At 41.4% G+C, this 19,161-nt stretch overlaps 1 protein-coding gene across 2 annotated transcripts in view; it reads right to left on the bottom strand.

The window, feature by feature from the left end:
- Positions 1–19,161, bottom strand: part of Clcn4 (chloride voltage-gated channel 4) — a 70,205-nt gene that overhangs the window by 38,473 nt on the left and 12,571 nt on the right. Inside the window, exons 3-4 of one of the 2 annotated variants that reach the window (XM_005358701.1) lie at positions 4,180–4,351; positions 2,493–2,592 (exon numbers count right to left, since the gene is read on the bottom strand). In XM_005358701.1, coding sequence (XP_005358758.1) covers positions 2,493–2,592; positions 4,180–4,351 — 272 coding nt within the window. The remainder of the gene's footprint in view (positions 1–2,492; positions 2,593–4,179; positions 4,352–19,161) is intronic. The other variant, XM_005358702.1, reaches the window with a different exon arrangement.

Raw genomic sequence — 19,161 nt, 5'->3', positions numbered from 1 at the left:
TGTGTGTGTGTGTGTGTTACTTCAACTAGTTTATATACGAGAAAGAAAAGTTCTTGTCATCTAGCTTTTGTGTCACAGTTAAGGTCAGGCCAGGCATCTGGAACTGGGTCCACTTCAAAAGACACACATAATGTTCAATTCCATTTACATGGAATGTCCAGAACAGACAAATCTCCAGTGAAAGGAAGTAGACTGGTAATGGTTTAGATCCTTCCATAGCTAAAAGGTGCAGATAATATTCAGGTGGGAATGATAAAATTGTTCTAAAATTGGTCATGATGATAATTGCAAACTCTATAAATACACTAAAAACCACTTAATTGTACACTTTAAATGGGTTAATAATGCAATATGTGTAGTATAATTCAGTAAAGCTGTTACACACACACACAGAGAGAGAGAGAGAGAGAGAGAGACAGAGAGAGACAGAGACAGAGAGAGAGAGAGAAACTAAAACTGGTGAGAGAGAGACTCAGTGAGAGAAAGATGTGATTTTTTTTTAGAGAAATGATCAGAGAAAGTTTCAAGTAGAAAGTGACATGTGAGCAAGATCTGATGATTACCCCCAAATCCATCATTTTTCAACTGTTCACAGTCAGATTACTCTTCATCCAATCTCCTTTGCTGATGCAAGTTGTTTTGTGAACCATCTCTGCTTTGGTCTGTGGTACAACAGTGCCGCCTTATGGTAAATTCTGGTAAATTAGTTCTGCAGAGGATAAGTGTGATTCCTCTGCGAGGATCCCAAATAAAACCAAGGGAACATCCATCCAGGCAATTGGACACCTGAGTCCTCCCCCTCCCCCCATTAGAGCCAAGGGAAAATGGTGCTACTTTCTAGATCTTGCTCCAATATGCATCCAAATCCAAAGAACACTGGATGTACCTATCTTTAAAACCCCTTCATTCTGTACCTTCCTTCACTTTTTACTGTGGCTGTAGAACTAGCTTTCTAAGTGTTTGCTGCCTCCAGTTACACATTAGAATCATAAAGGGAAAAAAGGTCTTTACACCATCATAGTGTTTTCTCCAGAAATGCTGTTTAATACCAATCCTCATAGTCTTCTAAAAAAAGAAGCTAACTTCAGCAAACGACTACCACAAAGACCCAAATATCTACTATCCACAAAACGGCATTGAGATTATGACAACGGAAGATGAGGAGTCTCTACGGGTTGGAACAGTGTATAGTCTAGATGCAACTGTCCTGGATTCACCTTGGATCCTGTGGGTGGTTAACATTATTTTGAATGTCATAGCATGCTCAATCATGCATTTCAGGGCTTTCAAGTAGTAGGAAAAGCCCACCACATGTGATGCTTGATGCTTCAAAATTATAATGCTTCCACATTTTGTAACCCCATAGATAGCTAGGTATAACAGAATATAAAATGTGTGCTTTCAGTAAAATCCCAGGGTAGTCATAAATCTATGCAGTGTATGCACAAGGCCAAATAGCGCTGTTAATTGCAACTTTCCAGAAGTTCACACTTGCTTTGTGAGCTATCTCTGTTTTGGTCTGTGATGCCACAGTTAAGGTCAGGCTCCTGCCTTAGTCTTGGTAGATTCTAGAAAAAAAAATAGTCATTCAGGTATTTTCAATCAATAAATCTCTTACATTGAGATAGAAGATGAATACTCCATAGCTTCAGTGTCTCCTAAACATCTGGAGTGTGGGGGTACTAGGAGTACCGATGGAGGAGGGTCATCTTTCTATCTGTTGTTTCATTGGTTAAATAAAGAAACTGCCCTGGCCCTTTAATAGGACATAAAATTAGGTGGAAGGAGAAAACAGAACAGAATGCTGGGAGAAAGAAGCAGATTCAGTGAGTCGCCATGATTCTCCCACTCCAGACAGCCGCAGGTTAAGATCTTCCCTGTTAAGCCACCTCGTGGGCTACACAGATTATTAGAAATGGGTTAGATTAATATGTAAGAGCTAGCCAATAAGAGGCTGGAACTAATGGGCCAAGCAGTGTTTATAAAAGAATACAGTTTCCGTGTAATTATTTCGGGGCATAAGCTAGCCATGTGGGCGGCCTGGTGCCGGGGACGCAGCCCCGCCGCTCCTATTACAACAGAGTAATGATGTGAGAGTCTTCTGTTTTGTGTTAATTTCATTGGTTAAATAAAGATACTGCCTTGGCCCTTTAATAGGACATAAAATTAGGTAGGTGGAGTAAACAGAACAGAATGCTGGGAGAAAGAAGCAGATTGAGGAGTCGCCATGATTCTCCTACCGGACACAGATGCAGGTTAAGATCTTCCCTGATAAGACACCTCATGGTGTTACAGGGATATTAGAAATGGGTTAGGTCAATATGTAAGAGCTAGTCAATAAGAGGGTGGGCCAGGCAGTGTTTAAAAGAATACAGTTTCCATGTAATTATTTCAGGGCATAAGCTAGCCATGCGGGCGGTCGGGTGCCGGGGACGCAGCCTCACCTCTCCTACTACAACAGAGTACAGCACACATACATATCTTGCACTTACCTGCCAGCAGCCCAATGAGTAGCATCACCACCCATCCTGACCACGCATCCAACAGGCTCTTGATGAACTCCCAGATTGACTCCTTACTTTTGCTGGTTATCTAAAAATAAAATACACAAAGCAGTTGATCAGAACACAAGTCCATTTCCTGCTTCTTTCTCTGAAGTAGATTCCTCAGGAAACAACGTGACTGAGGAGATGAATATAATTAAGCCATCAAATTCCCGGTCAAACTGTTCTTGCAGCAATGCAAGACTGATTAAATGGGCTTTCTAGTTCACAAGGCTATATGGATGCAGCGCAGGATCAGTGTCTCCCTTCAAAATGGATTTTAGATAATCAGATTCAATATGGATTTTTAATTAAGTACTCTTTTAGGGATACTCTAACTCTTCATTTTTATAGCATACCTCTTTCCCTCCCCATTCTGGGGGAGCCCTACACTCCTCTAACATCATCATCCCCCCACCTATTCTTGGCTTCCTATTTCATTCCCGTCTGCTTCTTCCAAGTCTTTGGCTCTGATCCCAACCTGCCTTCCTCTGTACGCAAAATGTGTACCCTAACTTTTCCAGGGTCCGGTTTCTGCCACCACATCTCTCTTTAAGTGCCCAAGCCACCTTGGCCATGTCTCAAGCTTCAGCAACTATCTGCAGGCTAGGGCTCTCTCACTCTCCAAGGTGAGCCCAACCTCACACTGAGCTGCACAGCATACTATTTCCAAGCCCCTGCTGCTCCCCTTCCTCCACTCATTAGCAAAAGCCCTGCCTTGTCTGACAAGAACCTATGGTTCTATGACTCCATTTCACTCTGCTCCCTTCTCTAAAGCCCTACATGGCTTGAGGCTTGATCATGATCCCACAGGCATCTTTTTTTTCAGCCTCCAGTAAGAACTCCTCCTGCCTTGTGACCACACTCCTATGCTTCCTGTTTGTCTCTCTGCAGTACCTCTCTACTGTCCTCTTCAGCCTTCACCATCTCCTCCCCATGGGTTATTTAATCATTCCTAACACAGCCACGTAGCATACTCTTCTAGGCTCATCTCTATTCATCTCCTTCTGGGAATCCTCCAACAAACCCAGGACTCCCTGGAATGATTTGAAGGTGTCACATTCTTTCATGTTTCCGTGAATTAAAAAAAAAAAAAAACACTCCCTATATTTAAGATCTTTTCTCTCTCTCTCTGACTACCAAATTTTTGGTCACATTGAGAGAACAAATTAAAATCTTACCTCTCTGAAAAAAAAACTCTCTAATCATCCCTCATAAATGAGCCATAGCATTTGCCATATTCTAGTATACACTAGATATCTGGCAGCGTAATAACATAACACAGACACACATACAATCTCATCCGATCTTCAATGTCATCACTTTTTTCTCAAGGATTAATGAGTAAATGAGGCCCAGAAAAGACAGCCTCAAACTCAACCACCATGAAGGTGTTAAGGGCAAGAGGTGGTTCAAATGTGTCTGACTTCAGGGTCCCTTTGTTGTTTACACTGGTCATATTTCTACCCAAAGTCCCTGATATTGTAACTCTCAGTCTTTGTCTCTGCTTCCTCTACTAGATCTTTCCTGCTGTGGAAGCCACACATGATGCACAGCCTCAGGCTCAGACTATAACCTGCAGATGGAAGCATTGTGGATCTATCAGTAAAGACTCCTTTAGCATAGTACCACGTACCTTTCTGTGTCTGTCAGTGTCCCGGGACTTTTCCCTTAGCCAGTCTATGGTGTGAAAGTCCTCATAGGTCCCCACATCAGGGAAAGGCTCATCAAGGAAGTCCATTAGGTTCCCAGAGGCACTCATGGCTCCTGAGCTGACCATGCTAGTTACTCCTGGAAGAGAAGTCCACCTGTTAAAATGCAAACAGGGCTCGTGTGTAGCTCAGGACAAGAGTATCTGCATAGTATGCATGAGAGCTTGGGTTTGATCCCCAGCTCCACAAAGAAACAAAGTAAGCATGACCACAACATGAATATAGCACCATAATCCAAGAACAATCTACTTTTCTTTTTCTCTGCTTATATGTGTATTTTGTGTGTTGGTGTGTATTTCTGTGTGTGGTAGGGTGTGTGTTATGTGTGTGTGTTTATGTGGAGGGGTACATGTAGTGCTGTGTGCTGGATAGACCTTTCACATGTTAGGCAAGTACATTTGGTTGTGGGACAAATGTCTGTATTCTGTCAATTATATTTTAACAAAACACTGATTGGTCAGTAGCCAGGCAGGAAGTATAGGTGAGACAACCAGACAGGAAGTATAGGTAAGTCAATGATAACAAGAGAATTCTGGGAAGGAGGAAGCCCATTCCTCAGCAGTCCTGACCTGACCATAGAAGCAGCAAGATGTGACTGCCCTGCTGAATAAGGTACTGAACCACATGGCTAACACAGACAACAATAATGGGCTAACATCAGTTGTAAGAGTTAATAAGAAGCCTGAGCTAATGGGCCAATCAGTTTATAGTTAATGTAGATCTCTGTGTGATTTCTTTGGGACTTAATGATTGCGGGAACTGTGCAAGACAGAAAACTCAGTCAACATACATTACCATTAATTCTTTTTCTAACTGTTTCTAGAAAGGGTCTCATGTAGCCCAGACTGACGTTATTACAGAGAATGTCGGGGAACTCTTGATTCTCTTATCTTTGCCTTTTGTGTACTAGGATTACAAGCATATGCCACTATTTCCTGCTTCCATTTTTATATAACATAAAAATTATTTCCAGTATCTCTGCTGTAATGTAATATGTACACAGTTCATCCTTAGTATTCACCAGTTATCTTCTACAAAGTGATATTGAACATTGAATTAAGAAATACCAAACAATGCCACCAAATGAATCCTGCAAGCCTCTGCTCACAAATTTTTTCAACCTATCAATAAATCATCTTTTTGTTTGTGTTTTTATTTAAAGATATTTTATTTGATAGACACACCTCACTCAGTATCCTTGAACTCAACCAACTGCATCACTCCTGAGGCCTGATCAAAGTTTCTCTATCAGATATATTTTCTCCAAAAAGCACATCACAAACAATGCTCTATGACATAGGAACAAGGACATTTTAAAAAAGCAAAATTACCAACAAAAGGAACACAAGTTTGAGGTTTTGTTTTTAGTGAGGAACTAAATAAAACAGGAAAAAGTCACTTGTTCACAGTATGACCATGGAAACGCAAAGGTTATCTTCTCTGGCCACAGCTGCCAGATGTGTTCCTGATGACTTGAACTTTTCACCATTCTACACAAAATTGCCACTACTGACTTGGTACTATATATAGTTAGGTTCTTGAAAGTCCCCTAAAAATCTGAGTATTACATATTTTATCCTCAAGGTGGCACTATTAAAAAGAAGTGAAACCTTGAGCTGGAGCTGAGGGGGAGGGGGTTGGTCCTTAGATGATAAACTGTGTGTGCCCCAAAGGAAAGTACTGGGCCCCAGCTCCTTCCCCTCACTCCCCTCTCATGTCCTGGCCATGAAGTAAGTGTCTGTTCCACCACACAATCGTACCACAATGTACACTGTCACCACAATCCCAAAGCAAGGTGGCTAATTGATCACAGACTGAATTCTCAAAAACCATGAACCCAATAAACCCTCCTTCTTTTTACGTTGACTAGATAAGCTATTTTGTTACAGGGATGCTCTACTGAAGAACACAGAAAATGGCAAATTTTAGTGAATAGGCAAATTTGTAAATACGGTTCACAAATAAGTATGAGCTTCTTTCTGTGTTCTATAAAAGGAAACAGTCAGATTGTCAAATAATAATAATAACCAAAATCATTGGTCCTCCTGAGAGACAGAATAAACAAAAGAAGTAAACAGCCTCTGTGGTTGTCATCATCCAGATGTGTAACAGTAGCTGCAGAGTAACTTTTATTCACAAGTGGCCATCAAAGCAATCTGTAGGTGGCAGCAGCTCTCTGAGAGAGGAGGGCCATGGATATCAACAAAAGCAGTAGGACAGACTACTGATAGCCAAGAGGCATGCAAAGCTGGCAGCACAGTGACCTGGGCAAGGAGCACTGGGAAAAGACACTCACTTAAGTTTTTCTTAAAACACAGTCAAAATGGATCTTGCTGCCAGGACAGTAAAAGTCTTGAATGTCTTAGATAACAATTCCATTACAACTGTTCAGACTCCCCTGGCCTGGAAACCCATTGATCATAAACCTCCCATATTCTGCCACCCTCCGAGTCTCATTCCCAGATCACATAGGAGTCCATTTGAGGAATAGAAAAAAAAATTGCAGCAGGATCAATGTTCACTCAGGTTAACCGAAAAAAATAAATGACTTCTACAAAGACATAAGCCTGGAAAATGCACCAAATAAAAATTACTTTGGCAAAAACATGGAAATTTGAATTATAGTATGAAGGCCACAAAAGGCTAGGAATCAATGGTTAAAACATTGAAGGTGGTTATAAAAATACTTCTGTTCAGACCTCTCTCATTGCTTTATATATTAACGTATCTAGAAGACTCAACCATGTCCTGATGAAACTTCACTTGAATCAACTAGAAAAGTCACTATGAACAAAATATGGTAATCACCTTACAAGCAATAAAATGGCCACAATGATTGATTTATTGACCATCTGTGCAACTCAGCTGTTTTAAGTTTCAAAGTTTGAGGTCTGAGCTGTGCCAAGTTGAAAACTACACCTACTGATGAGTATCCAGAGAAGAAACACATTGCATAAGTCGGTAGCAACCAATACCATAACCAAAAATATAAGGGAAGGAATAAAATTAGAAAGCTGGTAGCATTCTCATTTTCACAAAACAATATGGTCAAAACCTCTTATAATAAGGAAACTCTCTGATGAGGAAAGATGACAGGTTGTAGACACACAATGCAGGGGTCTTGTCAAAAAACAAAAAACACCTCAGTTAATGGAGGAATAGAGATTTGGTTCTGCTACTAAAGGAAAATTGGTACTGGACAGAGTGGCTCATGCATGTAATCCCAGTACTCGTTAGATGTGGCAGAAAGACTGCCATGAATTCAAAATGGGGCTACAAACTGAGACCTATCTCAAAAAGTGGGGACGGGACTACCTGAAATCTAACTAAGTCTCTACTGCAGCACCTACTCCAGGCTATAGTGCTACAGTGAAAAAGTCAATCCAGAGAATAAACCCATCAGCAAGCTTTTCACTTAGGGGAGAGGTGAAGGTGTGTGTGTGTGTGTGTGTGTGTGTGCAGACAAGTGCCAGGGGGCAAGCCTAGGTGCTGCACTTTGCCCCCTACCTTCTTTGAGACAAGATCTATCATTCATCACTGTGTACACCAGGCTACCTGGCTCCCCAGCTTCCTGGGCTTCCCCTGTCTCATTCACATCTCATAATAGGATCTCTGGAATTATACATAAATATGTTACTACAACCAGTTTTACAGGGTCATGGGGATCTGAATTCAAGTCCCATAATTGCAGGACAAGAGCTTTTCCCATTGAGCCTTCCCCACAGTGCATTCATCTACAGACATTGATGGAGAATGTCAGGTATGACCACTAGACCCAGAATTAGTAGGGAAAAATAAGCAATCAACTGAGTTTTGATTGCCTCCCAGGTACCCCCAAAGGAGTCGCTGATGTCTCTCTTGGAACAAGGAGAAAGGACCAAGGGATGACTGCAAAGGGTACAAACAGAGACAACATGGGCAAGGAAAATGAAGGGAACTCTGCCCAGTGAGATAGCACAAACGGAGGAGTAACTGGAGTCCAGCCAGATATGGGAGCTTCATGCTGAGACTAAGCCTTACAGATGCTCTTTTGCCTTAAGGCATTAGATAAAAGTCCTAGGTGCCCTGCGTGTTTTCCAAAGTCCCTTTGTAGGTAAATAATGGTTGTATAGGAGAGTCTATCTTCTCATGCAGAGTATCACCAGCATGAGCTAGGGAAAATTCTGTTCCTTCCTCTCTCTTCTGGGCATTGTCATCCACTGCTGCTTCAATCCCCTTCACCTCTGTGAAGTCTGTAGGGTGGATAAGTCACCTGATTAATGATCAACTCTCTCAGCTCAGTATGGTGTAGGAATTCTACGTCACCATTTGCACCACTTATTTTTAGTCTTTCTTCCCAACAGGTACATTTTGCTTGGCAGATGATAGCTGTGCTTATGACCTTGAGGCCATTGTATCAAAGAAAGACAGCATCCTCCAGTCTGAATCTGAGATCCCTTGTTGACCTGAATCACCTACATCAAGTCTCTGCAAATCCACCATACAGGAAAAGTCTGACCATATAATTTTGTAAATCAAGTTTTATCAGCATACAGTCATGCCCACTTTGGCTCTGGAAAATGAAGTCTAGTGAAGTCCACTCTGTAGTAAGGAAAAACAACTCCAGTGGTGAAGGGGATTGAAGCAGCAATGGATGACAATGCCCAGAAGAGATAAGAAGGACCAGAATTTTCCCTAGCACATGCTGGTGATACTCTGCATGAGAAGACAGACTCTCTCCTATACAACCATTATTTACCTACAAAGGACTTTGGAAAACATGCAGGACACCTAGGACTTTTATCTAATCCCTTAAGGCAAAAAGTATCTGTAAGGCTTAGTCTCAGCATGAAGCCTCCAAGAGACTGGGATCAAAGTCTTCAACAGCAGATGAAAACAGACTCTATCCCGTAAACTCAATTTACCAGAGCCCAACAAAGACATGCATGTGTTAGCAGTGATAGCATCAATGATGCCATTTAGGACTTTGATGTTAAAAGCTACTCTGAATGGGTCGGCTCACCCTCAGAATAGGAATCTGTATTATTTAAAGGAAACCTAGCCAGTATATAGTTGGGTGTTGGTAAAGATGTAATGTATTCTAGAGATGAAAGAAGGCAGGAAATCACTTGGATAAAGATCAACAATAATCAAGCCCCCCCCCACACACACACACACTACGTATAAAAGAACATGCCATCCTGAACTAAATGGCAACACTCAGCATATCTGCCCCCAACGCCATCCCTTTGAATGTGCTGCTGCTCTCCTTTGATCCTTTGAAAGGTTTCTTGGTCTCTGCCTGGAAAGTTCTGATTTACTCTGCAGAGCGTTTTGCTGCACCTCCTCACCTATAGAGACTGAATTAGTTTCCCCAGAGAGAGAGCTGCTGCATCCTACTTAGGCATTTCAAAGCCTCCCTTATTAGAACTGCTATGTACATCACACCATTCCTCCTTTACTGTGATCTTCTGCTGTATGAAAAAAAGTCATTTTGGCCTCTCTGTGTTTGGGGCCTGAAATGCAGCTGGTGTTCAATAACCTTCACTGAATTAATTCAATTGTATGCATTATTTCTGGACCACGGGGGGAGCAAAGCCCATTGGAACTTCTTGCAACCACCTAAAATAGAAAGACATTTTAATGTCATCATAAATGAGAGAGAAGGGAGAGGAGAAAAAAGTGTGAGTAGAAGATACATGAACAAAAAAATGCAAAAGCAAAGAAGTGAGTTTGTCAGTAGTTACTGTTTGGTTCAGGGTACTTTAGACCAACAGCCTTGGGGACATCATCAGTATGATTTTGAGGGTAAAGGTCTTTCAGAACAAAAAATCAAAAGCCACCAGGATCACGCTGCAGAAGCCCTTGATTGTGCCCATTGCCAAAAGAAGGCCCAGCCATACAAAGCACAGACAACAACTGACCCCCCCCAAACAAACTCTGGTAGATTCTTTATTTCATTTAATGCATCAGCATCTGGGTTACAACAAAGTTACTTGGCAATTTTCAGTTGACCATTCCCTTCTGGCTGATTGGTGCCACATCCCCGAAAAAAAACTAAATTAGGAGCCTGGGAAAATGAAATTTGATCCCCAGCATGTGTTCTCCCAAGAGGTTCTGCCTAGACTTTCAGTTCTGTTCCAGTTTCTTCACATCTCTGAAGTATAGAAGCAAGACTTCCCCTTAGGTACTTGTAAGAATAAGGCAAGACAACATTATTGATAAAACACTAACAAATAGTTCTATGGGACTACATTTTTTGACTCTAAAATTCTGGTTTCACTCTGAAGGGTACTACTGTTTAGAAAGACCCAAATAATATATCAAATCTTCAAGTCCCTGAAAAATTTTATCTCCACCCTGAAGAGCTGTGGGATGATGGGAAAAGGCTCCTTGACTTTTATGAGCTTTAATCTTCTTATTCATAAAATATGTGTTGTAAGCGTACTTTCAGATCTGGAATTCAATGACTTTGTGGCATTTTGTTTTGCTTGTTTGTTTTTAAAGATTTATTTATTATGCATAGAGCATTCTGCCTGCATTTATGCCTTACTCCGGAAGAGGGCACAAGATCTCATTCTAGATGGTGTTTAGTATGAATTGAACTCAGGACTTTTGGAAGAGCAACCAGTGCTCTTAATCTCTGAGTCATCTCTTCAGCCCCTGACTCTGTGGTTTTAAAACTGAGCCCAGTGGTATGAACTCATACTGTTAGTCAGAAGAGGTTTAAAAGTTATTTTTTTCTCTGAGTACTGAGTCAGTCTTCAGGACACTCTAGTCTATATTCATCTTTCCAGGTCAAAGCAGAATCTTTCTGGACTTAAGGGTTCAGAATTTTCAGGTTCACCTCTGGAAGCATCACGCAAGCTCAGACTCAAGAAAGTAGTGATATTAGAAGTGGTATTAGTGCCCAGCAGGTAAACAGTTCCAGGTGCTTCTCACAGTGCTTTTGGACACTTTCATTTCCAGATACGAGGCAGTGAAGATTGGACAAGGACTCAATAAATGGGTAAGGCCAGTACTCATGGGCAATGTCTAAAGTTTCTGGGTCTGTCCTTGATCTTGAGGATATAAGGCCAACAGAAGACCACTGTGAGCAAGAAAACATGTCATTGGCATGCTTAGAGAAAGCAAGAAACTAGGACTGGTATCTTGAAGTGCTGCTATGCTCTACCATGACTGGCAGGAAAGTTGGTACGGGGAGAGGGGAGCTGAGCTCTACTGCAAATGGATTGGGTGAAGGAGGTAAAAGGAATTATTGACTAGGAGCCCAAGAAAGTAGCTCAAGAAGCATAGCTTTGCATTGGGCAGACCTTTTTCTTTAGCTACAGACAGCAATATTTAATATAACACCTCTGTCCTTTCGCCTTATGATAGTACTATAAGGGACTAGCTTGCCTCAAGAAAGTGCTTGCCACACAAGCATGCGGACCTGAGTTAGATCCACAGAATCCATGAAAAAAGCAGGATGAGTAACACAAAACTTGCGATCCCAGTGCTAGGAAGGCAGAAACTAGTTGTATCACTTTTATTATAACCATAAAAGTAACATGAGATATATAGGTCATTTATTGTTGATCTCAAAACATGATGGCTTACATAGGAACAAGTGCCTCATTTTTGTCATTAATAGCACTGGGATTTGACCAGGAAAAAAAAAGACAGTTCTCACTAGAGATTGCTCAGGAGAGTACAGTCAGCAGGGCCTGAAATCATTTGAAAGCTTGCTCACTATCAGCTGTGCCCAGCTTGGGAGCATCAACAAATGAGGACTAGAATAGCTGAGGCTCCACATGGTACTGCCATGTGGCCTCTCCAATATGATTGCTTTGGGTGGTAGGCCTTCTTACTTGGAGGCCCTAGACTCCAAGGTGACTGTGTCCTGACAGACACCAAAAAGAATCTGTGTCATTTTACCTCACTTAGCCTCAGAAGTCAGGCAGGCTGTTGCAAAAGCACACTCAAGGTCAAGTGGGTGGAAAATAGATCATAATCCTGATGGGGGAGTGCTGAGTCTCTAGAAAACACCTGGAATCCAGGAACAGTGTTGTGACCATTTTTGAAAAATAGAATTGACCATTCACCTTAGAAAAAAGTTTTCACAAATACAGAAAGTATCTAGAAGAAAATATTAATTATTTCTGACCATCTTAGGTTGTAAGTCACTATAACATGTTATCATAGTTTTTCATAGGTATACTTTAAAATAGATGGCTGGCTGGCACTGTAGTTCAGTGGTAAAGGACTTACTAGCATGCTAGTTTCAAATATCAAGTACTACTTTGTTTTTGAGACATGGTTCAAGCCAACCTTCAACTTGCTATATAGCTGAAGATGTCCTTGAACATTTTTGGGGTTGGGGGATGGGTTTAAGACAGTGTTCCACAGTGTAGCCTGGCTGTCCTGGAACTTGCTCTGTAGACCAGGCTGGCCTCGAACTCACAGATATCTGCCTCAAGAGTGCTGGGAATAAAGGCATGAACTTTGATCCCCTGCTTCCACCTTCCCAGTGCTGTGGATGGCAGGTGTACATGATCACTCCCAGTTTATGTGCTGCTAGGGATGGAACCCAGGTTTTAGTGCTTGCTAAACAAGCATTCTACCAACTGAGTTCCGTCCCTAGCCCAAGTTAATTCTTTAATACATGTTTCCCGCTATACTTTGAGTTTCATCCTGAAAGGTAGCACTATTAAGACCTTGGGGCAATACTGTATGAGTTCCTACTCAGTTAAGACACTCCACAGTGATATGATTGTAGGCTAGTTGCTGAGCCTTACCTGGTCTCAGTTTTCCCAGCTACAAAACAGAGATTGTAGCAGGACTTGCCACAGGGTACTGTTATGGTGACTATGTGGAGTCTCTGGCTAACAAACAGCAGCACCCAATCCCAGGTTCCATTTCAGCCAGAGGAGGCTACGGTTTCAATGGTGTTTGATTTCAATAGACTCAGCTGTCCTGGAACTTACTTTGTAGACCAGACTGGCCTCGAATTCACAGAGATCCAGCTGCCTGCCTCTGCCTCCTTCCCCCAAACCCCTCCAGTGCTGGAATTAAAGGTTGGGTTTAAAGGCATGCATCACCATGCCCAGTTCCAATGGTGCTTTCTCAGGGGCCTCCTATAGTTGCTTTTATCAAAGAACAGTGAAGTAGGTCACTAAAATAGGAATCTATGCCAGAAATTTTAAATCTTTTTTCCCTAAAATACCATTAAAATATTTGCATTTATTAGAGACTAATTTCTTCAAATAAGAATTTTCCCTATTCAAAGTGGACAAACCACTGAGATATTTGCACGAATCCTCAGTCTGGCTATGTGACCTCCATTGACCTGCCAAGCCACGTGACACAGTGACTGAAAGTTAATGACTAGTCCTTTTACTCTCTCAGGGACAAACAAACATTTATTAATTAATTAAAATAATTTGTGTCACAGCTAATTTTTAGGCCCTTGCTGTGTTCCAGAATTTTCAGAGCTATCTTCACTGCCACTTGTATTTAACTAGTGAGTAGTACAGAGAGGAAAAACTGAAAATATGTATTCTTTAGTACTGGCAAAATTCAAATTGAGATAATCAGGCCAATTGCCTCAAACTCTCAAAAGTAACCGTTATTGTTCGTACCATCTAGAAGTGAGGAACAAGCAGTATGATAACTATCTATAAACAGATACCTACAACTGGGTGTAGCAGCAGATACCTGTAATCTTAGTATTGAGAGACTAAGGGAGGAGGGCTGCTGCAAATTCAAGGCCATTCTGGTCTATATAGTAAGTTCCAGGAAAAGCAGAGCTATAGAGAGAGACAAGTCTCAAAAGAGCTGGGGAGGGGCAAGGAAAGAAGGAAGCGGGGGTGGGGGGAACAAAGAAAAATAAAGTGTAAGAGAAAGGATTCATACAGGCAAGCAATGGATCCTCACAGTAACCTGCAAGAAGCTAGCAGTCCCCACTCAGACGTAGCAATGCTTAAACAGTAGCCAATGGCAAGAGTCTCACTGCTCTCAGGTCAGGGAAGTGGGAAGCAAGCTAGATAGAATCACAGGGAAAGCTCAAAGAAACTAGTTATTTTGCTATGATCTTTCAATTTGCCTTGTTTTTCTGAGAACTAGAGTTTTGGTGGTGCTTTTTAACTGAATTCTAGATCCTGCTTTGTACTATTCAACCAACCTGGACCCAAGGGACTAAACTGGATAAACTGGTGGGAAGAGCCAATCCCTTGAGCTGTGTTGATAAAGTGGCTGTCACCTTAAGACTTCAGCGCTCTGATCTATATAAATGCACAGTGGGCCATGGAACAATAATCTCTTTTAGGCATAGTTTATGCATAATTAATTCATCTACTATAAAATTCCAATTTATACTTGGGTACATTTCCAGACTTGTGCAATCACCAACACTATCCAATCTCCCCTAAATGTAAATTCATAACCACTAGCAATCATTTCCTCTTCAGTCTTCCAGCAACCGCTGATATATTTTCTGTCTTTGAATTTGCCTATTTTATAATATTTCACCTAAATGGAAACATCTGATGTGGCCTTTTGTGGCTAGCTCCTTTCACTTAGCACAATATCTTCAAGATCCATCTTAAAGAAGATCATGTATTAGCACATCATTCCTTTGTATTGCTGAATGATATTCCATAGTGGCACAGTATCACACTTGGTTTCTCTATAATCTCCTAACTAAATATTTGGGTGATCTCTACTTTGGGGCTGTTATAAACATGGTATAAGGTCTTTGTATTCATGTTTTCATGTCTCTTGCATATATGCTTAAGAGTGAAGTTAGCTGGGTAGTGGTGGTGCACGCTTTAATCCCAGCACTCAGGAGGCAGAGGCAAGCGGATCTCCGTGAGTTTAAAGCAAGCCTGGTCTACAAGAGCTAGTTAGAGGACATCCAGAGCTGTTACACAGAGAAACTGTGTCTTAAAAAACTAAGAAAAAAATTGAAGTTGCTAGGATAAAAGGTAACTCTGTATTTAAACTTCTGAGGACTTGCCAGACTGAAGTATCTCTCCATTCCCTCCACCTTTGTTTTTTTTGTTTCTTTCCAGTTCACGTAGATGGATCTGGGGTTTCATGCACACTGAGCATGTGTTCTACCACTCACCTACACCCCAAGTTGAAATCTCTTCCTTCTGAAGTAAACAACTAGCTACAAAAATACAAAAAAATCAGAGTTGTGAAGACAAGTTAGTCAGTAAAGGGCTTGCTATGCACCTGTGAGAACCTGAATTCCACCCCCATCTGCTGGGAGCAAAGACCTGTATTTGGTTATAGCCATGGTAGTCATTAAGTAAGATATTCACCTCTGTCACCTCTGTAGAGCAAGTTCCGGGCCTAGGATATAATCCTTATCTCCCTGTGAGTTAAGAGTGCCTACAGGATTGCAGACCTGTGGGCTCCAGAAGTGATTAACACTTCCCCTGAAAACATTTACAGACCCTCAGCATTTCCTTATCTCTTCCTATCAGCTAGGGAGTCTCCAGACCTGACATTCCAGCATCATGTCCTCCCCACTGCTTTTTTGCTACATAATGCTCCTGAGAAAAAATAGTGTTGGCAGCTTGATCAGAACACAGACTTGCTGTCCGTTTCTCGTATCTCTTGCCCCTTTCATTCCTCTTCCTTCAAGGTTCGTGCTGTGCTCCCGTTAGTGTCCCACTGGTCAGGACACCCATAACCCATGTTAAGAAAGGAATGCAGCAGTATACTTGTAAGCCCCGCACAGGGGAGGCAGACACAGGAGGATCCCTAAGATTTACTGTCCAGCCAGTCTAGTTGAATTTGTGAGCTCAAGGTTCAGTGGGGAGACTCTATCTCAAAAACTAATTGGGATGTACCTAGGTCCTAGAAGCCTACCATGGCACCCATAGTTCTTAACCACTTTTATGATAAGCCTATACCATATGCTGCCACTACTTATCTTCAAACTTTTTATCAATTAAGTCTTTTGTTTCCAGTGTCTTGTATTCTAAATTATGCTATAAGGTCCATCTACATTGTTGAACATAATTACTGTGTTCTACCTCTCTGCCTTAAAATTGCGAGGGTGGGGGGCAATGTTTTCTTTCTAGGGTCAGAGTGCAAATATTTAAAACTTTGTGAGCCATGTGGTCAATGTTAGGTTTATATGCCTCTATGTTATCATTCAAAAGCACCGAAAGACCAGACATACAGTCAATATGTGGCTCTGGTTCAATAAAACTGTTTGTGGACACTGAAATTCAAATTTTGCATAATCTTCATATGTTACAAAATACTTTGGGGGCATCAACAATATTAAAATGTAAAAACCATTTAGCTTCAATAATATAAAAATAAGAATCATTCTTAGCCCAGAAGTCACACAAAAGCAGGTAGCAAGCTGGGTTTGGCCCATGAGACAATATGCTTCGCCAGTTCCTACTCTATTATCTGCCTGCAGAACTAAGTTCCAATGTATTGCTCCATTCCTCTATGGACAGGTATTTGTTGTGATCCACTGGGACTATTTCAAAGTTAAGCAGTCACAGTCATGTCCCACAGATCATTTAGGGGACAGAATGAAGTCCTAGAAATATCAATAAAGAACATTACTAACATTTCAACCTTGACACTTTGAGATGATAAAAGGCAGTTCCTAACACACACACACACACACACACACACACACACACACACACACACACACACACACCCTACCCATACACACTCTAAGGTGTTTATGAGATCATCCAACCAGAAGGATTTCCTCTAACTAATAAATTCCTTCAGTTTCCTGTTGCCTTGGTTCATGAATAAAATGTAATGGCTGCATTTCTTTATAATAAAGTATTCAAGGACAGTATTAGAGGTCACCTCTAGTGAACAGTGTAGGACTCAATAGGAATTCTAGAAGTGCACAGTTACAGGTGAGGACCTGAGAAGATCAAGCTCAGAGACAGGCCTAGGTCAGGTGGCATCTAAAAATAAGCCTCCCTCCCCCACAGGAAAAGAAGCGTTAATTTCTTAACAATTTTCTAAACAATTCCAATGACTAATCCACAAGTAGCCTTTAAAAGGTCTTTCTTGTAATCTACATGGTAGTCTCTGGGCTCACACATAGTGTCATCACATATGGCCACCAGAGGGAGCCTCTCAGACTCTTCCACTTCACCAATTGCTCCAGAAAGCAATGCCCCTGGGAAAAGGAGTCTGCCTTTCCCTATCTTCTTTAATTTATAACTTAGCCTCACTGGAGCTTCTCTTCTGGGCCTGTAGGTTGCCAGAAGTTCAAAACTGAAGAGCCCATAATATCAACTGAGCACTAAGGAACAGGCACTGGTGTAATTGTCCCTAAACGTCACTGCAGCTTCTCTGTTCCCTTCAGTTTCTTCTCTTTTAATCTATCCCGACTGAAGCACATCCTTAAACATGCTTACAATTTATAACTTTTAAGCACAGAATGGTGAACCAAACAATCCAGATGCATCAGAATACACATGTGATTATATTTATGGACTATTCAGAAACAGGCTAAAGTAAGTTATGATTTACAAGAGAGAACAATTCAGTGGTAATTCTACAGAGAAAAGCAAAGACACAAACAATAAAAGTCACAAGACTGGTTTAGAAGGTGATGGATGGAGGCAATATGATATGTCCTGACAAAGGTGGCTGGGGTTTCAGGGAACTGCTCTTAGACCCAGCAGTCAGATCAGCCCCCTGGGCTTTGGGTAACCAGGCTACTTTCTCATTCTTCACTTTGTTCTCTGGTGAGAACTGAATAATGATGCCCCAGGTTGCCTTTCCTCAGAGTCTGAGTCTCTGCACTTAACATAACAAAATGTTTAAACACTGCCATCCAATGCAAAGTTATCTCTAGTTTCACACTGCCCAACATAAAAACATGCACCTTTTTTGTTTACTTTGTTTTCTGTTATTCCATACCTCAGACTGCCAAAAAGTCCCAGCAATCTTCCTGTTTCAGTCTCTTGAAGGTAGATATTACAGGCACGCACCACCATTAAGAACTTAATGTTCCTAATCTGCCTGAGTGGATGGATGCAAAAATAAATATGCCACAGATGTGTTAAGGCAGTAGCAAATATTGCTCTAGCTATATGCTCACGCTGCTCTGAATTGAAAGATTCAAAATGGAAGCTTAAAAACAGTGAAGAGACAGAGACAGATAGAGAGACAGAAAGACAAATACAGATAGAGACAAAGAGACAGAGACAGACAGACATAGGGAGACAGAGAGAACACATGTGGGTAGAAAATAAAATCTTACTCACTCTGTTATGATTCTTTTATTTCTTCTCCATTTTTTTTTTCCTGAGACTGAGTTTCATATAACTTAGACAAAGCTAAAACCTTCTATGTAGTGTGGGATGACACTGAAATCCTGACTCTTCTCTCTCTGTGTTTGGGTTAGTTTCTTTTGTCAACTTGACACAAGCCAGGGACATATGGGAAGAGGGACTTTGGTCCATCCAATTGGCCTGTAGGCAAGTCTTGATTAGTTATTGATGGGGGAGAACACAGCCTATTTTGGACAGGGTCACGCCTGGCCAACTGGTTCTGAGTGATTTAAGAAAGCAGGCTGAACAAGGCATGGGGAGAAACCTGGGAAGCAGCACTCCATCAAGACTTCTGCATCAGTTCCTGCCTCCAGGTTTTCATCCTGTTCAGCTTTCTGCTTTGCCTTCCCCTATGATTAGACTGCAAAATGTAAGATGAAATAAACCCTTTACTCCTCAACTTGCTTTTTTTGTGAGGTTGTTTTTATCACAGCAAAGAAAAGCAAACTGGGGTCCTCTCCTTGGTCCTAGTATCATAGATTACTAGGATTATATAAATATATACGAAGACCACAGCTGGCTGGTTCTCTCTCTCTGCCTCTCTCTCTCTCTCTGTCTCTGTCTCTCTCTCTCTCTCTCTCTCTCTCTCTCTCTCTCTCTCTCTCT

The sequence above is a fragment of the Microtus ochrogaster genome, chromosome X (assembly GCF_000317375.1).
Source record: "Microtus ochrogaster isolate Prairie Vole_2 chromosome X, MicOch1.0, whole genome shotgun sequence".
In the NCBI taxonomy this organism is placed as follows: domain Eukaryota; kingdom Metazoa; phylum Chordata; class Mammalia; order Rodentia; family Cricetidae; genus Microtus; species Microtus ochrogaster.
Note: the sequence above shows the minus strand (reverse complement) of the source record. Positions and strands in the feature narration are given on the sequence as shown.